Raw genomic sequence first — 20,115 nt, 5'->3', positions numbered from 1 at the left:
AACGACACAAGGGGCTTATCCTTCGTTTTATTCACAACAGTGTCATTTCTTGATCTTTTTTCCCTTCTTGTTAAATAACTGCAAGTCATACATTCTACTGTTGGCCTATTAATGATGTACATACTCTACAGATATCACAGGCGAATTCCAGAGCGCGTTTATTGGCGGTCTTACGGACTGTGCAGGCACATTTCAACGTGAGAGGGCGGCACCATGGGGTGGGTTTTGGTTTACCGTAATACCCAAAATAGATGCCCAAGCAAACGACACAAGAGCCTTGTCCTTCGTTTTATCGTAACATTGTCTTTTCTTGATCTTTTTTCCCTTCTTTTTAAAGAACTGCAATTCTACTGTTTGCCTATTCATGATGTAAATGCTGTACAGATATCACGGGTGATTTCCACAGCCCGTCTATTGGCGGTCTTACGGGCAGTGCAGGCACATTTCAACGTGCTCAGGCACTGACGTCAGTGTCCCACGCCCCTTGTTCACAAGCACGTTGCAAGCCTGTTGTTGTTGCTCTCTGGCTGTAAACAGAACAAATGTAGGGCACTTCCAGCCACGTCAGTGAATAAATTGGGATCTCATGTACAATTACACCACGCCACCATAACATCTAATGTCTTTACACGCCTATATTTGAATTCATAATGATTTCATCCTATTTTTACTGGTTCGAATTAAAAAAAAGTTTCCTCACATGGCCGTCATAAATACTTAAGTGGTATGGATGTGTTCTTTTGTTTGATAATATTAATAGTGTTAATCCCTTTTACTTGAGTTGCAGTGTATTCGGCAGAATACGGCACATTTATGTCTGGCGCCACCTGCTGGTTGCCAAGTAATCGTGCTGTCTGCCTAAGGAATGAAAGTATGCTTATTCCCTTGAAAGATGTATGTATGTATGTATGTATGTATGTATGTATGTATGTATGTATGTATGTATGTATGTATGTATGTATGTATGTATGTATGTATTTATTTATTTATTGATTTATTTATTTATTTATTTATTTATTATAAAAATAGCTCCACAATGTCTCCTACCGATTTGTTAAGTGGGATTCCCGGTTCTATGTTTGAGCGATAGCTGTGAAAGTTGGGAGACATGCATATATAACAGGCTAAGAACTACAAAAAAACTATTTTAGAGCCATATGCAATTCCTGACAAGAAGTCGTGATGTGCAAGTATCGTGCAAGGTCGACGTTGCAGGCTGCCAAAAATGTGCGTGTCACTTTAAGAGCAGGGCGTGTCCGCTGTTCAGGAATCAGGAAGTACGTTGATGTTTGGTTAAAAAAAAAAAAAAAAAAAAAAGTCCCTCCTCAAGCTAGGCTGGTTGTGCGTGTGTGACCGCGCAGCGTCCAAGATAGGCTGCTAGAAACATCACCAGCATCCCGGCCAGCTGCTGTCCACGTCGCCGCTTCCACCCATGGACGACCCAGTGGCGGTCACGGGTAGGTGTCCAATTTTACGGATTGTTCCTCGGTATGCGTGTTGTTAGCTGCCTGCCCTGCGACTATTTTTCTCCGCTGCCCGAAAAGGTGGCGTAGGGATGACCCTGTTGAGAAAGTTCTTCTTTTGCATTTATTGCTAAGTTTTTTGTTTTTTTTAGAGGACAAGATGAAGGTTACCGAATCAACTGTGGCTGTGCAGATTGAGATGCTTTAAATCTAGCCTTGTAACACTGAATATTTCTTCAGACAAATAAAAGGGAAGCTGTTGGTGATAAATCCCTGACACAGCAAGTGGTGCTTGGATCCTTGTGTGAGTTTCTTGACTGAATCAGCCGTAGAGCTATCAAAGTCTTTTTGGTGTCTTAGAAGATGAAGGTCCTGCCTGAAAAGTGTTTGACAGTCTCAATGATGAAGGTCTTGTTTGAAAAGCAAGACCCCTAAAGAGCAACTTCTAGATTATTGTGCTCACTCCTGTGTTGGTTGTTGATAAGAATATCAGTATCTCTCCATGTACATTTTGAGGGGTTTAAAGTATGGCCAGTCTGGTTCAGCCACACTAACTGATGACACATAGTGGTCACGGGAAGGCCACGATGCAAACTATTGTGTTCATCTGAGTAAAGTTCATGCAAGTGCAACAATGGACACGCACACATGTGACTTGAGTGTGCAAGCAGACAAAAGGCCGCATACAGCAGCAGGACAAGTTTCCGAAAACATGCAAATGTGATCTCGGATGGATGACTTTTTATGTCGTATGTCTTTTGCGAATCTGTTCAGAAAACACCTTCAAATTAGAGTTAAACAGTACAGCTTTATAATTTCAAAACATACTCGTTGATGTTTTGTCTTCTCGGGGAATCCCCTTCTCTGATTGGTTAACCAGTTTGACTTAAAATATCCACCAAATTATCGGGCAGGACAAAAATTCCAAACATGAACGGGTCAAAATTAATATCATGTTTTAAACGTTTACACTTGTCCTAAAAACTCAAGTTAACAAGCACGGAAGGAATATTTATTATTGGTGAGAAAAACAGGTTAGGAAGTAGAATAAGTCATTTAGGGATGAGCGAGTCATTTTAAGGTATCGGGTACGAACAGAGACTGCCCATACCAGCCGCTGTTAATCTTGGGGGGAAAAAAATAAAATGTGAACAGGGGTGTGTAGACTTTTCCTATCCACCGTGTGTACCCTTTGACGTAATTTTCATCTACTCCTCTGTGCCGTTGACCTCCAATTTGTGCCGCTCGCACATCTCACCGGTCTCCAGCTCACATTACTCTCTGTCCATCTTTCCATTTGTCCTCCAGCTAGTCAGAGCACAATTAGCGGGAAAGTTAACGAGGCCGACCGGGGGAGCAACACTGACTACACGGCCTTCGTGCTGGTGCCAGTCTTCTTCCTGCTGGGGCTGCTGGGGGTGATCATCTGCCACGTGCTGAAGAGGAAGGGCTACCGCTGCACCACCACAGAGGCGCCGGATGAGGATGAAGCGGAGCAGGCGTGTGAAGACGAGGAAAAAGATCCAGAACTGGGCGGAGGTGAGGAAACGGACTTTGGAATTCCGAGTAACTGTTTATAATTACGAGTGTCGGAAGTGACAAAAAGTACAGCGATGATGAAATCAATTCATTTCACAATAGGCTGCACTTTGGAAATTGGTCAGCAAGCCTTTGGAAAAGAAGCTCCAAGCTGATTAATCAAACTCCCAGTTACTATCAATCTAAACATAAAATACAAGCAAATCATTCCTCGTCTATTGTAAACGACCGACTTTCAGTCCACTAGTTTATGCTAATTAGCATCTGAATTGCTGTGATACATCCCAACAGATTAAGCATACATGTACATGACGGTGTAAAAACACTCATCTATTCTTTATCCTCTGTGAAGAGCGACTAATATAAGTGCTGTACTGATGAGCTGAGAGGAGTGGAAATGTCTCCGTATATCTGCCTCGTACCGTCACAGGTAGCCAAGGGGGGCATGCCAAAAAAAGCAACACAATGACAATCGAAGCGATGCAGTGTGACAAAGACGACTTAATTCCATTTAATTAAGTCATTACTGTATGAATGAAATTATTTTTTCACAGTGGGGGGGGTTAATCTGGCACAAGAATCCATCTCAGCAGCCATTTTGCCACTTGATCCCAACTGAAAATGAGATCACGGTGGCTCAAGGTGACGACCAATCACTTCTCGATTTACCGATGTCACATGACCAAACTCAGAAAACAGGTGAGCCGTGATTGGTTGCTACCTGAGAGCCCTAAGCAACTGTCATTTTCATTTGACAGCAAGTGGCAAAATGGCCGCCCTTTAGATGGATAATATTTGCTTAATTCATATTCCACAAAGGCAATATTTATATTGATTAATATCTGATGTAGTCTTGTGGAGGCTATTAGAACGCGTTATTGCAAAGAACATTTTTGATTTGACGTCCTCTTTATATCAGGCGTGATCTTGCGTTAGCTCAACTTTTGTTAGCGAAATGTGTCCCCGTAGCTTGCTAGCACCGTTTAGCAAAAACAAAACTACTCGTATGTATTTAATTGGATCAGATTTAGTTTTTTTAAAAAGCTGCCTGTACTTTTGGTGGCGTGTGATTATGTCCCACTCCCATACTTGATTGTCACATATTTGACTCGTGTCATCCGACACGGCTGGTTTTGACTCGTGTCATCTTACAAGGCTTGTGCATTCATGACACTGATTACTTCATGGAATTATCACGGCAAAGCTACTTTTAATTTCCATTGGCTCCCTCACTGCGTGACAGCTGCGGCTCATGTGTACTCTCGTCACCGTGGTGACCACAAGGTCATGGGAGCGACCGAGTCGAAGCCTTTTTGCTTCCTCCTTCCCGTAATCGTTTTCAAAGTCAATCGTCTTGGTGCGCGCAGACGTGATTCTTCATGTTACGGCCTTTCCTCACTTTGTGCCACTTCCTGGAATATCGCTGCTCCCCCACAGCGGTTCACACGGACCCCTCTCATGTGAAGCTCAACAATCAGCTCTCATTCATTCCCACTTTTCATTCCGCGGCGCTCGGGTCGACGTGAGAACGCCTCGCATATCGCAAGGCTGCGTGAGATTTTGGGCTCTGCATTCCGTCGGATTTCTTTTCTAGCCTGCACCGAGTGTTTGCGGTATTTGGTGAGCAGGAAGCAAGAAACAGGCTAGCCAACAAATGATGACAATTAAGACATGGTGAGAGAGAATGGGAGATTAAAAATAGCTTACAGACAAAGGTATTGGAGCAATAAAGTCAATTAGTTGGTTTTTGTTGTATCCTGAAGACGTTTGGGTTTCTGATGAAAACATGAATGTCACACAAAAGTTCAGAATTCCAGCTTTCATTTCATGGGATTCACATTTGGAGGTGTTGAACAACTCATGACAAAGCCTCTTTTTTTTTTTTTTTTTTTTTTTTTTAAGCCACCCACTCTTCAAGTGAGCCAAATTTTTGGAGCATACATTATTAAATTAACTTAAAGTGAATAAGTGTATTTCATTCTCTTGTTGCATGAAAGGTTCTTAGGATTAGTTTCGATTTTTTTTTCTGTAAATTGTCAGAAAACAAATGGCTTTGTAGACAGCATTCATGAGTTGCCTCATCAAATAAAAACTTGAATTGATATTTACCTTTTGATTTGTCATCGGTATAAAAGAAAAACAAAAAAAACGATCTTGCTGTTCCAATACTTCTGGAGGGGACTGTATAAAGCAACCTTGTGTTTTTTTTATTTTTTTTTTATTATAGCGCCGTGGGCCCTTGAGGAACAAAATTTCGTCCGTTTCAGACAGAATCGACTATAAAATAGCTTTAAATGCTCTGTTCAAGTGTCAAATAGCTAAGCTTGTCCATCTTCCAAAGTGTTGGCATTTCTCTCCGTCACAATCAATGCCCAAATGGTTATTTTTTTTCCCCTCAAAAGGTTTTTCTGATTTCAAATTCATCTTTGTTTCTTCCTGCTCGCAGAGTTCAACGACACCCTCAGCGACAACAATGACACGGTGGGACAGATCGTCCACTTCATCATGAAAAATGAAGGTATGTCTCACTATGTCCCTTTTTTTTTTTTTATTTGAAGATGATTGCACGAGTGCCCGTGCAGGTTTGTAATTAAAAAAATGCCAGCGTTGACAGTTAATATCCCGCCGCTTCCCGACGGGCCGTTTATTGATCGTGCGGTTCGACGCTTCCACCTTTTATTAGATCTCGGGGGCCAATGGCGGCGTACCGCAGTCCCGAAACGATGTCGGAAAGTAAATGGTTCAAATAGGCGTCACGTTCTACTGAAGGCCGTCGTGCTGCGGGGGCGATAAGAGAGTGCTGCAGGCTGATAAGGTGCACCTCAGACGTCTTTGGGCGTTTGTGTAGATTGGCCGAACGTGACGACTTCCGTCTGCTTACTCCTCCACTGAAATGATTATAAGCGCCATTATTAATCATTTGAAACTTAAACATACCACCTACTGCGATTCCCCCTGAACTCTTTAATGGTATTTCAGATGTTTACAAACATCCAAACATTGCTTGACTCTTAATATGTGTGATGTGAATTTAAAGTTGAGTTTTTGGACATTTGCGTAGTCGCCGTAACAAACACGCGACCCATTTGTGTGTTCAGATAATCTGGTGGTGGAAAATGATCATTTTTGTTGTTGTTGATAAATGCACATTTTTTTTCCTGTTTCAGCCAACTCGGATGCCCTCAAAGCCATGATTAATGACAACAGCATTGATTCTGATGGGTAAGCTTTATTGTAATTAAGGTCATCGTCCTGCTGTGTTGAGTACGACCACAAGATGGCAGCCTAACCCTGCTCGGAAGCCTGACGAGCCTGTCAAGCCTTTTTTTTTTCTGGCACAGATCTTATTGAGAGCAAGCAGCTGTGAGAGTAGGGTGGGGTAGGGGATCCTTACCACCCCACCGCTACCCCTCTTTTGTTTCATGTTTTGATAGTGACCTAATTTCTCAAAATGTAGCATGCTCAAGCTCCCTGATCACGCCACATCACTGGCAACAGCGTCTTAGCTAACCTAGAAAATGCAAATACTGTACAACTTGTGTGTTAATGCTGAAGATCTAAAGCAGAACTGAAAGGCTGTGGGATGGTTTACTTGGAAGTCGGAATGGTTTGATTGGGTTAAGAAATGTAGGATTTGCAAAGTAGTGGAAAGAATGGAATTTTTGGAATATTTAGTGTCAGCTCATTCAGTGTGTTTCTAATGACCACATAGGTATTTAGCAAATTTTGACCCAGATTATTCAGATAAATCTAAAAACGAAGGTGGACCTAACACAGAGCCCTGTGGTACACCCTTGTGAACAGATAGTCGGCGCATACACCATCATATGTAATGCACTACGAGCGACCGCAAAAGTCTACATTTTAAAACAACGTGGTCGACCGACATTTTGGAATGCGGCAAGTTAATCGCAATTTGATTCACCAAAACACGACGAGAAGTTTCTTGGCGCAGAATAACGTGTGAATAAAAACCAAAGCCCAATTTTCTTTTTCCTTCCACAGCGCACCCGTCACCCCCACCTCCCCCTTCACGCCCTCGCCTCCCACGACCCCCATATCGCCCGGAGCGCCCCCTGGGGCCGCTAAGCACACCTGCAACCACCTGCACACGATTGGCGGCTTAGGCGGCCACAAGAATATCTGCACGCGCTGCAGCCAGAAAAAGTGGCCGCTCATGAGCAAGCCGGCAGCCCGCAAGGCGGAGCCACGCCGCAGCCTCCTCGGCGAAGTCACGGTGCTGTCCGTGGGCAGGTGGGCGCCATTGGCTCAAATTCACTCGACCTTCGAGATTTGCCATCTTGATCTCGACCGTGTTTGTTTTCCCCGTTCAGGTTCCGTGTGACAAAGTGTGAGAAACCTACCAGGGAACGGCGGATTATGTTCACAGCGGATTCCAACGGGAGCGTTCCGTCCGAAGATGCTGTGTCAAATAGCCGGACAGTGTCCGAGTCCCAAGAGGTTGGTGAATTGTTTCCTACTTCTGAATTAGAAAAATCACCAACGAAACAAAAAATTACGAAAGATATTTATACAAATATTTAATTGTGCTGTCAAATTATTTTGTGACATTGACAGACGATAGATTATTGAACCTGATTTTTTTTTTATTGCTCCATTCCAGAAAGCCTGACTAAAACCAAGCCATCCCTTGGGAAATAATGACAATCCAAAGGAATGAAAGGCCGAGTCGCACATTTTTTTCAGAGCTGGGAGAAAATTTGGGTGAAAACATTTCTTGGAAAACTAATTGAACGAAAACAAAAGCATCTAAAAATAACCAGGAAATAATTTGAAGGAAGTAAATCATTTTTTTTGTATTGATTAAATGAGATTAGATAGTTACCCACTGCACACTTAGTTAGAAATCAACTCAGATCTTTCGTAGAATTTCTAGCTGCCTTCCCTTCCCCTTAACCTTTTTTTTTTTTTTTTCATTTGAATCTTTCTGCTTTTGTGTTAAATCAGGAGGAGAAAGTCAACTTGGACAAGGACAAATGAGGAAAAATCCAGGTAATTACGAAATGCCCAAAAACTGCATCCCCTTAGCTTTTCCAGTAGATTCATTTTATATTCTCGCCCTTTTCAGCCTCTTCCACGAGAAGACACTTCTTAAGCCTCCCGACGCAAACGTCGACACATAAGAGCAATATCAAGTGTGTGCGCACCCCCTCACGCCCCCACGCATCCTTCCCCAACGGGACCAGAGACGTGCAGTCACACAAACCTCTTATTTACCAGCTACGGAGGAGAACGCAAGTGTTCCTTTCTCATTTAATATCCACACGTCAAAAGGCAGGAAGCAAACGTGCGTGCCAAATTCCACTCGATTTAATAAGACTCGGTCAATCGGTACGAGGAGTCGGACGGAGACAGGAAGTAAGGATACGATCATGTCGTGGCCTCAGGAAGTTGGTCGTCATAAAGGAACATAAGCGTCATATCGTGCTCCAGCTAGAACTATATCGAGTATTGCAAACGTGTAAAGAATCGCTTCTATGTGCCAGTGAAATATTTTTTAAAATGTTAAGTCAGACGGAGGAAAGGCTCCATTTTTACTGTCGTAACTCATCATTTCATTTCTAACTTTCTTCCGAGGCATACTAAGGATGCACTTATCTCCTTGTTGTTTTTCTCTTTTTTTTTTAAGCTTCTATTATGATTATTATCATGAGTAGGAGCTAAGCGTCCTACTCATGGGCGTGAAGGGTTTGTGTTGGGACATTTGTGTGCTGAAAATCAGCCCATTGAGTCCGTTCTATTTTTTTTTTCCTCCCGACTTGGGTTTTACTTATGTAAGATCGAGCCAAGTTTTGGATGCTGGTTGCTGGTCTGAAGCGATACCAAAGCAAGAGAGCGTCGACATCATAAGTGTCGAGCTCTTCTCTCATTCTTTAGGGGTTATTCACCTTTTAAAGGCTATTATTTTTTTAAATATATATATATTTGTTTACAGCATAAGTATTATCACATCAGTTTTTGGATGTATGACATATATTTTATTATTTCTGCTGTTTTTTTTTTATTTAATGACAAAAAAAATATGGAAATAAAGACGAATGTACACTCTTGTTAAGTGTGTCACAATAAGATTGAACTAGACAGGACTTTGAGGGCGGTTTTGATGGGGGGGTGGGGTAGACCTGAATATCACACAAAACTACGTCACCCTGCCCGTAGCTGTGAGCTTTAAGCAAAGTTCCCTTCCCCAAACACGCAAGGTCGCAAAAGGGCGAGGCAGGCAGGCAGGCAGTCACTAGTGCAAATATTGACTCCTGGTTGTGCACATAAGTGTGTTGACTTGAGCTTTTTTTTTTGCCAAGTATCATCCAAAAAGTTTCAACAATATTTTTGTGGAAAATGGAACATTTATATGCACTTGTCTCTCTGGTGTTCAATTATTTAAGGCACCATGGTGACAGTGGGGAAGCCTGGTCAATGTTTAACGGCCGTGAACACAAACATCTTGCCTCTGGCTTGAGCAACACGGCTAAATGCAATTTCCACTGAAATGAATGTAATATTTAACTTGAGCCAGCAGGCCAGCAGGGACAGCAAGGACAGCTTTTTTTTTTTTTCCTTGCCACCGTGTTTTTCCTTTTCCTCCTCGGAGACATGGAAATGTGTGTGTGCTACAATTAAGGGTGACATCATTAACGGCAACAAAGCCTTGAGAAAAACAAACAGATTAGGCAGGCCTTCACACCTCGGGGAGCATCCATGTGTGTGTCTAATGTCCATGGCTAACTTGCAGAAAGTGGTGCTGCTGTTGTGGAAATATCTGCGACCTGTCAATTTGTTCAAATTGTCAGAATTATCTTGTACTTGATTTACAAGAAACCAGCGCTGAGGGAAAAACAACCAGTCACACGACCTGAGTCCTGACTGACCAATTGTCAAAACATGCAACCTGACCTGTTAGCTTAAGCATTCCCCCTCAGGGAAAAGAAAAAGGCCATCCCTTGTTTGCTAACAATAGGACATAAGACTAGCAAACAGAAGCTGGTGGATTCAGAAGCATTACAAAATTAGCAAAAATTCTACTTAATAGTATGTTTATCAATTGTTTATATTTTTTATTGGTTGTACTTTGCCAAAAAAATACATTTCAAATACATAGTGTTATACGAGCAATCCATTTTGACCGTCATGCTAGCAGCCGTGGCTAACATCCGCTTGTTTGCAGTGCTAATGCTAGCTTAGTATTAAAGTAAGGCACTGCACTTCAAACATTTGCGACAAATTATAATGAACCCTTGTTTACGGTGACATATACTTAATATTTACATTTTGACGTCAACATTACAAATTTTGACCGGTCGCAGATCTTTCCGTAGCACCGTTATCTCCATGACTGAACCTCACTGGTATGTCAGAAATGGATACTGAGAGCAAACAATAAGCGGAATTCTATTCAAGATTCTGAGTCGATGCTTGCATTTTTCCTTAAAATGTGCAGTTGGAATGTGACACAAGTGGTAGCGTGAGAGCCCAAAGGTACTCATTAGCGGCCGCCGCGGCAAGCAGCCGGTCCCACGGTGAAGCTGGAGAGAGTCAACAAACATTTGTGTGGTCCATTAAAAAACACAAAGTGAAGGTCCATTGGACACAGTTTGATAAGTTATAAAATGGAACGCTCACAGTTTAGCAACATTATTTGGCAGCAGAGACATGAGCAAACAAAACAACTGCAGTTTTTTTCAGGTCTCGTATCCTACTGAGCACTCGTAAATGAGCCTTGACGAGATGGCGGACAAGATTAGATCAGATCTTGCAAAGTTCCGGCCTCAACCTGCTCATCATCAAGCATGAGCTGATGTCATAAGCCAGAAGGACAAAGAAATATGGACATATTTGTGCTTTTCCTCTCACATATATACAGTATAAATAAAAGTGATGATGAGAGGAAGGGAAATGTGGAAATTCTGATATGATGAGAAAACGCTGACGCCATGCATTTTGCGAGGATGGCCGAGTACTAAAACATTTCCAGCTGTCTCTTCAGCTTCAAACCTTTGTCCACCTTGTAAACGGTTTTGCAAGTCACTCCTCATCCTCCCCGGCCGTGGCGGCCTCCAGGGCGGCGAGCGCCTCTGCCACCATGGAGTCCGTGACGCTCCCCGCCTCGTTTCGGCCTTCTTCCTCTTCGTCCTCGCTCTTTGTCACAACGATGCCGCTCTCAACCGTGGACACGTCCGCCGCCTTGGATCTTCGCTCGTTTCTGGTGTCGGCCGACCACAGGCTGGCGGTGCTGGTCTGGATGTCCACCGAAAAGACGCTCTCTTCGTCCCCGGTGTCGCAGGGGTACTCGGGTGTCCCCCCGACGCCTTCGTCTACCTCGTCCGCCGACAGGCTCCCGTTGGTGGTCACGCACTGGGTGACGGGGCTGTCCCAAGGTCTCAGCCCGCCAAAGACCCTCTGGTTGTCGTAGGCCTGAAAGGCGGGGTACACCGGCACCTGACTTTGGTGTTTATCCTGGATCACCCATTGTGGCCCCAGAGCGTCCGGTTGGATGATATAGAGTCCGCCATCCGCTGGGGGAGCGCTGGCCCGTTGGTGCGGCTGGTTGCTGGGCGGCGGCACGGCGTGGAGCCTGTAGTTGACGTGGTTGTTGTCCACCTCCAGTCTGAGGTTGCTGTCGCTGGAGATGGTGTAGGCCAGGTTGTGGAAGCCCTCCTTCTCCGAGTGGTGGGCTCCTTGTGAGCGGCCCCTGAGGGCCCCATCTGAGAGGTTGTGCGTTCGGTAGAGGGTGTCTGTCTTCCTCACATCCACCGCCGCCGATGGATCGGAGATGTAACTGGGAAAGACGGAAAAAAAACCATCAGCACAATTTAACTTTTGGGTTGACGATAGAGGCCGTTTATAATTCTTATAAATATTATTACTATTCTCTTCATTTCCTGGCTTTTTTTTTCTCAGCTATGTCTCTAAAATCTAAATCAGTCCAGGGTGCAATCAGCTTGGGTTAGGCTCCAGCTCCCCGTGACTCGGAACAGGACAAGCGAAACAGGAAATGTGGTCCTGAAGCTTTTTGTCGTGTTATTAATGATAAATATTGATTCAGAATGACTTCAAATGAATTGCTTGGCACAGTTGTGTGTTGTTATATTGCGGTTTTGTATTGTTTGGATGCTTTCTGTAATTGTGACATGACAGTGGTGATTTTTAGAGGCAGACACTGAGTGTCTGTGTTTTTGGCAGAGGGATGGATTTATTTTCAACAGATTGTTGGACGTTGCCTGTCACGTTGTTTTTTTTCACACCAATCTCCTTTTCCTCATGTTTATTTTCTCCTCCAGCTTGCAAGCTGCGCTTGTCCACCTTGCACCTCTCCAGGTGTCCTTTTCCACGCTAATATACGCCCTCTTTGTTACTCTCTTCTTTTTCGAGGTTTTCTCATCCACAATTCATCATCATCCTCCTAATTATTACAAGAACGGGCTTTTTTTTTTTTTCTCCTTCCTGGTACGAGCGGACACGGCGAAGGTTTCCTCTCTGGACCTCACTTGCTCGCTCACCCTGAAAGCTTCTCTTTACAAAGCTCCCAGTAAAGCTTGAGAAAATTAATGTTTACCTCTCCTCTCGTACCAAGGTGATGAGCATAACAAGAGTTGGAGGCTCAAGGACGTTTATAAAAAAAAAAAAAAAAAAGGGAGACACAAAGACACTTTGGTTGGTTTCCAATCAAAAACTGATTATTTTTAGTCTTTGAGTCAAACTCGAGGCCCGCTCAATTTTTTTCTACTTAGGAAATATTGTCGTAATTGAACAGTAGTATTTATATTTGATTATGACTATTTTCTGTGAATTCTTTTTGTAAATACTGATTTTATCTGGGTTGCTTTTTGGTTGTAACTGGCAGCAGCATTTCTTACGAAGTATTGTTTTGGCTCGTCTGCAGCCCCAGGTGGGCATCAGTGGTAGCACTCGAAAGTGGTTTTGGATCCTATTTGGAAGGCAGGAATTTTTACGTTAGCCTTGGTTGCCCCACTGTCGAATGGTGTTCCACAGGGTTCAAGTTTGGGGCCCCTGCTGTTTTCATTGTATTGGCAGCCCCAGGATTCCAAGTTGATTTATTTTACACTATACTTGGCTTAGTCAGGGCCGTGATTACTCTGACATCAAAAGAAACAATTTATTCTTCACCCCTTATTTGCATATAACCCTTGGCATATCTGACTGTAATTTTCCTTATCCTGTCCACCCGGCCTTGATGCCACAAGTCCTCAGTCTTCTTATTCATTCACCTGCATATCATTATGAGAGCCTTGCTACTGAAACGGGATGAAATGACGAATGATGATGACCACTTTGACACCTAGTTTCAATTAAAATAGATCTCCTCACGCTCTCATTGCAGACAGACACCTGCCAACCGGCAAACTTCTTCTCACCTTTTCATCATCCGGCAGCATTGACACCCCATTTGGCCAGCTGAGAGATAGAGCTGCAGAGGAACAAATCTCATTAAAATCAGCAGAAGTAAAAAAAGAAAAACACCCAATCCTCCGTTATTTTCACTTTTGATATGGCCATCAAGCCTTTTGTCTTTCTGTGCTGACATGAATCCTAAAAAACAAGACACATAGACTACATGCTAACAATTAGCATTAGTAATATATAGCATTGTTTACAGATTTTTGAATACATTGATTTAACAATACTCACAGAATAAATTAATTTCGTATATATGTCAACCACTGTTGACTAATTTATTGCCCCGAACATTCAGAGTGAGGACAAATCCCAAGACGCTCTAATCGAGGGGGTTGTTTTGCATTCGAATGGATGCCAGGTGAGATTTGCAAGGCAAAAGCTGCCTGTGAGTTGAGGTCATTCGTCCTACGGGTCAGCGCGGGAAAGTCCCTGTACCGCAGGGCAGACTTGACAAGGTGTCATCTTAACACTCCTCTGAGCCAAAATCCTGCTGACTCAGTCCTCGACAAAGTGTAGTCTTCCCAAAAAAAAATAAAAAATCTTAAATTCGTGTTGAACAACTGGAGATGTTTTGTGTTCACTATAATGTAAACCTTGACATCATTTTTATTTACTATAATTAAGTCTACCCGTGGACAAGTCGACTAGTAAATTTTACGCAATTGTTAGCCAAGCATCCACAATAATCATGAGATGATCGTTTCGGTGTGCACAATCATTCATTCCTTCAGCTATCTGCTGATTCTTATTTGAATTTCCATCCTTGTTTCCTGCTCCATTGAATACATCAGATACCCTTAACGCATTTTTATGATGGGAAAGATGTTGGGAAGATTACTAAAAGGCAGCCATATTCCAGCAGTGAGGCATTCCCTCACAGGAAATTGAAACATCTCATCTGCGGAGAAAAAGGTGCGATAAATGCAAAATCGTTGCGGGCTCGACGTGGACTGGATTTTAAATCCAGCGAAAACTTTTCCAATTGGGTTTCATATGTAAAGAAAGACATGAGGGCCTGTTTGATGTTAAGACACTACTTTCGTATGAACGAGTATGACCTTCTGTTTTGAAAGACAATATTGATATCAGTCTAGAGATGTGGAAGCTGTTGTGAAAGCGCCATATAAATAAAGATAAATTGTATTGTATTATATCATCAGATAGATGGTTGTCTTATTTCTGAGGCATGGCGTGGCCAGTAGATAGTAAGCTGTCATTTCCCAGCTCGGGGGAGATGGTGTTGCTGTGGGCGCGGCGTTGGAAAAGTGGACAAACTGGTCGGACCTCCATCTCACTCTCTGTAGCGTTTTTTTCCGCAAATAATAATTCCAGGTTGTTGAAAGGGAGACTTTGATAAGCCTTCTTATCACCTCCTGAGCTTTTATCATCCAACTGCCATGTTGAGATCTCTAACCTAATCTTGCTTTATTGACTTTTCACTTTCAATAATGTACTTGTGAGTATTGTTAGATGCTGTTCCCTGTATTTGTTTGAAGGTTTGGAATTATTGTATCTTCGATGCTAATTTCCATTAGCTCGTCTATGGCATTTCACTTTAGGTGTTAGCATTAAGTTAGTGGAAATGACATGATGTGTAATGTTTAATCCTCTTGTTTTATGTGTTAGTTATACAGTAAACTTAAGATGGGCGTGACCAGCTGAGTGGTAGTGACCAGAACCGAAGAACTTTAAAGTGTATTCAAAACAATTCAACATAAGCAACTCCGCCACTAGCTTAATGCTAACATAGAAAACAAGCTATTGACAGGTTAGCATAAATAGTCACGTTGTTATAACCCTTTAAGCAAGGGATATTTTGCCGCACCAACACAGCAAGAACATAACCGGTCCATTTGCTTGCTTGCTTGCTTTAGAACAATGACGCAACACTGGGTCGGTCCCATGTCACAACCAGAGGGCCACTGGGAGTACTTTGAGAAGACGCTCTGTCTGGAAATCATGTTACTGCCTTGTGCTGAGTGCGAACACCCTTCTACCGAAAACAAGGCCTCGGGCTGCAGCGTGATGAAACCGCTCAATTAGCCGACGGGCCCACGCTTATCGACAGCGACTCGGCGGCTGGTTCGTTTCGCAAACACAGCCGCCGCTGTGTTTTCTCCCACAGACCACGACCAACCCGCCCCCCCTGGAGCTCTCACTGTACTTGGAAAAAGTACACATGATCTAACAACACTCATTACACAATACCAAATTTTTATTTTGACTTGCTAAAGCGTGATATTGATTCTCGGTGGCGGGTACAAATATTTTACCTTTCAAGTACTTGACTTGAGGAATATTTTTCTGACAAATTATATAGTTATGTGAGATTTTTGGACTTTTTTTGGAGTAGCTGGAGTATAATTAATACGTTTGATTAGCTTAAAACTTGGAAAGCATAAATTAATTAAAACACTTTTTATTTTGACTTTTGCCTTGTCAGACTCTTGCAAAGCATAAATTAAAACAAACCACTTTTGGAATTTTTATTTGGACTTTTGCCTTGTCAGACTACTTTTTTAACGACCTTTTGTTTACAATCATCTAACACATTCGGTAGCTCAGTTGTCATCTTTTATATCCTGCCGCAAGTCATGCCGCCATGAGCAAATACTAGAATTTGCATCCAATCGCTAAAACTTGTTTGGTCAAACAAGCTCTACCGCAGGGTGGAGTTGACCACAACGGGAGTGGGAGACTGGAGATGAGCGCCGCCATTTTGGCCAGTGCATGATGGTCTGACGAGGCCCATGCAGGTTGGAATGTTGACATGAGCGACGTGCAAACACAGCTCAAGGCCACATACGGTTCTTCCCAGGTAACGAACAAACCCTCTGATTAATGAGTTCCCTTCACTCATTAACCAGCCTGGTGGGGATTATTGACATAATAACAATGTTATAGATACTCACGTTCTCTCTTAAAATGTACATTTTTTATATTCAACATTTACACTCACATGGGTGTAATATCCAAGAGAAAATTAGCAATTGCATTATTTAAAGTCCAGATTTAGGCATTTGGATACAAGGTAATTAACAGTTGAATTAATTTAAAGAACATAAATACTGTTGTTAAAACGGTCGTGATGAAACTTTCTGTGAGTTAAAACCACATCTCATATTCTTCCATACTTTTTAGACGTCTTAATCTTTCCTTTTGAAAGTCATTCCAAATGAGAAGCTCTTTTTCTTTCATTTTGTATTATTAACATTTTCTATTTCAAAGAGGAGTTTCGCACCTACCTGTTGCGCTACGAGAAGGTGTGGCACTTTGCCCTAGGTATCCAAAAACACACTTGACATCTAGATTCTTTCGCTTTTTAGTTTGTTTTGAAATAAAAACGATGACTCCTCTCAACTCGTTTGGGGGTAAACCACCACCGTCCCGCGGATGAAGTTGTTTGGGTCGCCCCCACCTTGGAGAATCCTCGGTCCCATATCTCCAACCCCGACGCAAGTCTGAAGAGTACGGATGACACACGAGTCTAGTGGACCACTATCAAGTCAAACAAAGTAACGCACACGAGTTTCCTGTTAACAAAATAAAACAGCAATGCCCGCTCAACAAACTCACGCTTTCAACCAATGTTTTTTACTTTAACTTTACAATGACTGGACAAAACCTTTTGTCTTTTTGAAATATTGACGGTGTTTTAAATGTCCAGTTAAATACAAAAGGCAATGGATAGCACAACAATATTGTTGAAACAGTATATTAAAAAAAAGTAGAGTACCAACTGTAATAACACTATCAAAGTAAAGAAACACGATATACCAGGACTGTGAAAAATATTATACACAGGCTTTACTGTATTTTTAACTCTTTCAAGCAACCGTGACGCTCATATCAAGTTCAAGACGGCGTTACAAGTCCTGAATAGTGAGTTTTACAAGAAGTGTATATTATATAAATAAAACAAAAGGTCTATTGAAGATCAAGTATTTTGTTACACTGAGTTGCTTGTATTAGCTGCACTGTCACTCAAATGAAGATGTGGGTTTGAAAAACTGGTTTCCTATGTTTACAGATGCACAGTGTTGTCCTCAAAAGGAACATAGATCTTATCGTCTGTGTATAATTTGTTCAGTGTTGTCACCTTGAAACGTGTTGAAATGCACTTTTTGGCCTTGGCCTCTTTGATGCGCACTGAACAGAAATGTCAGCCCAAATTGGAATTTTGCATCCGCATGAACATCTGCTCCATTAGGGCTAAATGAGGTGCATTTTTAAGTGAGTTGAACAGCAATGGCATCCTTATTGGGACTTAGAGAATAAAACATTAAGGAGGAAATTAGCAACGGGAGTTAAGTGAGTCATTTGACCTTTCAACTTTATTTACTACTAGTATTATCATTAAAAACAACTCAATAAATATCACAAAATAATAAATATCACCAAAACAATTGTAAATAGTTAAAACAATTGGTTACAATTCACCTTTGCTTATGCGATTATTTGTGTACTGTATCTTTAAAACGGTACGCGTGTGGCAGCCAATCAGCGTGGCCTAACTTTATTACCGGAAGTGAGCACGTGAAATTGAAATCAACGCATTATGGAAGATTTGTTTCATATCAAGTTTTGACAAAAGATTCGGTGAGTTATTATCAAGTTCCCAACTATGAACATCATCCCGTTATCTATGTAAAAACCCGCCCAGTGATTTTATGTTGTGTATTTTGGCTGGTGAAACAAGTAAACATTCCTTTTGGGCAATGACGCTTGCAAGACAAATCCAATGCAGGAGGGATGAGGATCATCATCTGGAGAGAAATGACAGATTCTTCACAGTGGTAAGACGTTAATTTTTTTTCTACATTTTGTTTTCCAAAAAGACTGAATGCGTTGCTTCAAAGCAAATCAAACTGTTGTAGCCGGTTTTCTTATTTACAAAACAATGCAATACAACTAGAGTGCATTTTACAACAGCTGTAAAGTGCTTCAAATATAATAATGCGCTAAAACATTGAAAACAGTAAATTAAAAGACAAATTAATAGTTAGTCAAAAGCCAAAGAATACAAATATTTATGTTACAGATGCCACAAAGTAGGCGACAATGCCTTATCCATGTAATGATTGTAATTCTAGTGATTTGTGGAGACAAATTTGTCTGCTGTGAAAAAGAGACATTGCGCGATTCTTATTTCCAATACCTTTCCTATTGATTTTGTCATGATATGCTTGTTGCTATCGGTCCTATTCCTACAGACTTTTTATGCTGACGAAATTGTGGCCATTATGCATATTTTCTGATTCCGCTTTTGTTGATATTTTTAGCCAGGTAAGGTATTCTTGACTGCTTTATCTGTAGCAGCCAGGTGGGAGGGAGGGAGTGAAACCGGGTGAGTCAGAGGCTTCCCCGTTGCTTCCGAATGGAAAAACCCAGGATCTGGCTCACAGGGTAAACACATCTGACAATGACCAGGTTATTTTGGGTCGGAGGAGATAAAGAGGCATTTTTGCACTGTACTCGGTGTAGGAAACAAAGCGTGACCTGACGCTGGGCAAACAAGGACGGTTGCACGGCTGTGTCGTGAGGACAGGCAGGCACCCCCAACAAACGTGATCTCACCATCACGCAAACGGGCGTGGCCAAGCCTGTGGATACCGTGTTGCCGTGGAGACAGGATCCACACGGATAGATTGGCTTCGAGTGACACCGCAGGGAAATTAAAACAGCAGCTCAAAGCCCCAGGCATTTCATTGGCCAATCATTGTGAATTTGTTGGCAAGTCCTGCACAGGTGCAAACCACACGCATGGCCTAATTTCAATGACAATCTCAGCCCGCGTTGGCCATGTATTCACCACGCTTGTCGTCAAGCGGAGACAAGCAATTACTGGCCTTTCAGATGCGTTAGCATCTGTGTAATATGCAATGAAGTGCGCCTATGTGTGTGTGTGTGCTCAAAGTTACTGACACATGTCAACGGTGTTAATTAAAGATCCAGACCACGTGGAGGCAAAAAAAGTGAACCGTTTTTATTTCAGTAAAATGCTCCATACAAACAATGCATACACACTAAGTTTCATATTGCTTCGGACATAAGTTTCTTTTCTGCTCGTGAACAACTCTGTAACAAAGTACAACATTTATGAAAATATAAATCTCTAAATAGGTCATCAATCCTGACGATACAAATAATACCATAGAAACATTCATCACCAGTATGTCAACTATGAGTTGCAAACATAGAACTTATTAAAAGTCATTCAAGTTACTTTAACATACAGTTAAAACCATTTACGGGCTTCCATATGGCCACATTCAAATATACGCTTAAATTGGCATTCCAATATATTCGGGCAGGACTCTTTAAAGTTTTTTTTCCTTTTTTTTTTTTTTTTTAAACAGCTACTTTTTTAATCATAAATAAAAATCACAGTCCAACACTGAAAACAATTTGGCAACAATATAATTACATTACAAGCCCCATTAAACAAAATGAGTCAAACTACCATTGGGACTTTGGCAATCACATATTAGAGTTTTTTTTTTGTTTTGTTTTTCAGAAACGCTTGAGGGGAATTATTTTAAAGCTGATCTTGCTACCTTGGGCCATCATCTTAACGGTTGAAAATGAGTAAATGCACTAGAATAGCCCTTAGAGAAGTCTATCATGGTGAGGAGAGTGTGTGGCTTTGCTTCGTACTTGTCACATGTCAACACAT

At 41.9% G+C, this 20,115-nt stretch overlaps 2 protein-coding genes and 1 long non-coding RNA gene across 4 annotated transcripts in view; 2 read left to right on the top strand and 1 right to left on the bottom strand.

The window, feature by feature from the left end:
• The first annotated feature begins 1,301 nt into the window (after positions 1-1,301).
• rell1 (RELT like 1) lies at positions 1,302-8,521 on the top strand. Of its 2 annotated transcripts, XR_005098944.1 has the most exons (9): positions 1,302-1,457; positions 2,772-3,002; positions 5,449-5,520; positions 6,170-6,224; positions 7,008-7,256; positions 7,337-7,463; positions 7,627-7,727; positions 7,971-8,015; positions 8,092-8,521. XR_005098944.1 is itself a non-coding variant. In XM_037260455.1 (8 exons), the coding sequence occupies exons 1-7, from the start codon at positions 1,433-1,435 to the stop codon at positions 8,001-8,003; spliced, it is 792 nt and encodes a 263-aa protein (XP_037116350.1). In that variant the 5' UTR covers positions 1,302-1,432; the 3' UTR covers positions 8,004-8,015; positions 8,092-8,521. The 2 variants fall into 2 exon arrangements, 1 of the variants encoding a protein (XP_037116350.1); XM_037260455.1 differs by lacking the exon at positions 7,627-7,727.
• A 128-nt stretch (positions 8,522-8,649) lies between these two features.
• On the bottom strand, positions 8,650-16,950 carry zgc:194930 (uncharacterized protein LOC557813 homolog). Its single transcript, XM_037260457.1, has 3 exons — positions 16,685-16,950; positions 13,397-13,449; positions 8,650-11,799 (listed from the first exon to the last, which is right to left on the bottom strand). The coding sequence occupies exons 2-3, from the start codon at positions 13,426-13,428 to the stop codon at positions 11,046-11,048; spliced, it is 786 nt and encodes a 261-aa protein (XP_037116352.1). The 5' UTR covers positions 13,429-13,449; positions 16,685-16,950; the 3' UTR covers positions 8,650-11,045.
• Positions 16,951-17,840: 890 nt separating this feature from the next.
• LOC119128274 overlaps positions 17,841-20,115 on the top strand; it is a 33,607-nt gene continuing 31,332 nt past the window's right edge. The window contains exons 1-2 of the long non-coding RNA XR_005098958.1: positions 17,841-18,038; positions 18,139-18,235. This is a non-coding gene — a long non-coding RNA (uncharacterized LOC119128274). The remainder of the gene's footprint in view (positions 18,039-18,138; positions 18,236-20,115) is intronic.

Source organism: Syngnathus acus, chromosome 10 (assembly GCF_901709675.1).
Source record: "Syngnathus acus chromosome 10, fSynAcu1.2, whole genome shotgun sequence".
In the NCBI taxonomy this organism is placed as follows: domain Eukaryota; kingdom Metazoa; phylum Chordata; class Actinopteri; order Syngnathiformes; family Syngnathidae; genus Syngnathus; species Syngnathus acus.
Note: the sequence above shows the minus strand (reverse complement) of the source record. Positions and strands in the feature narration are given on the sequence as shown.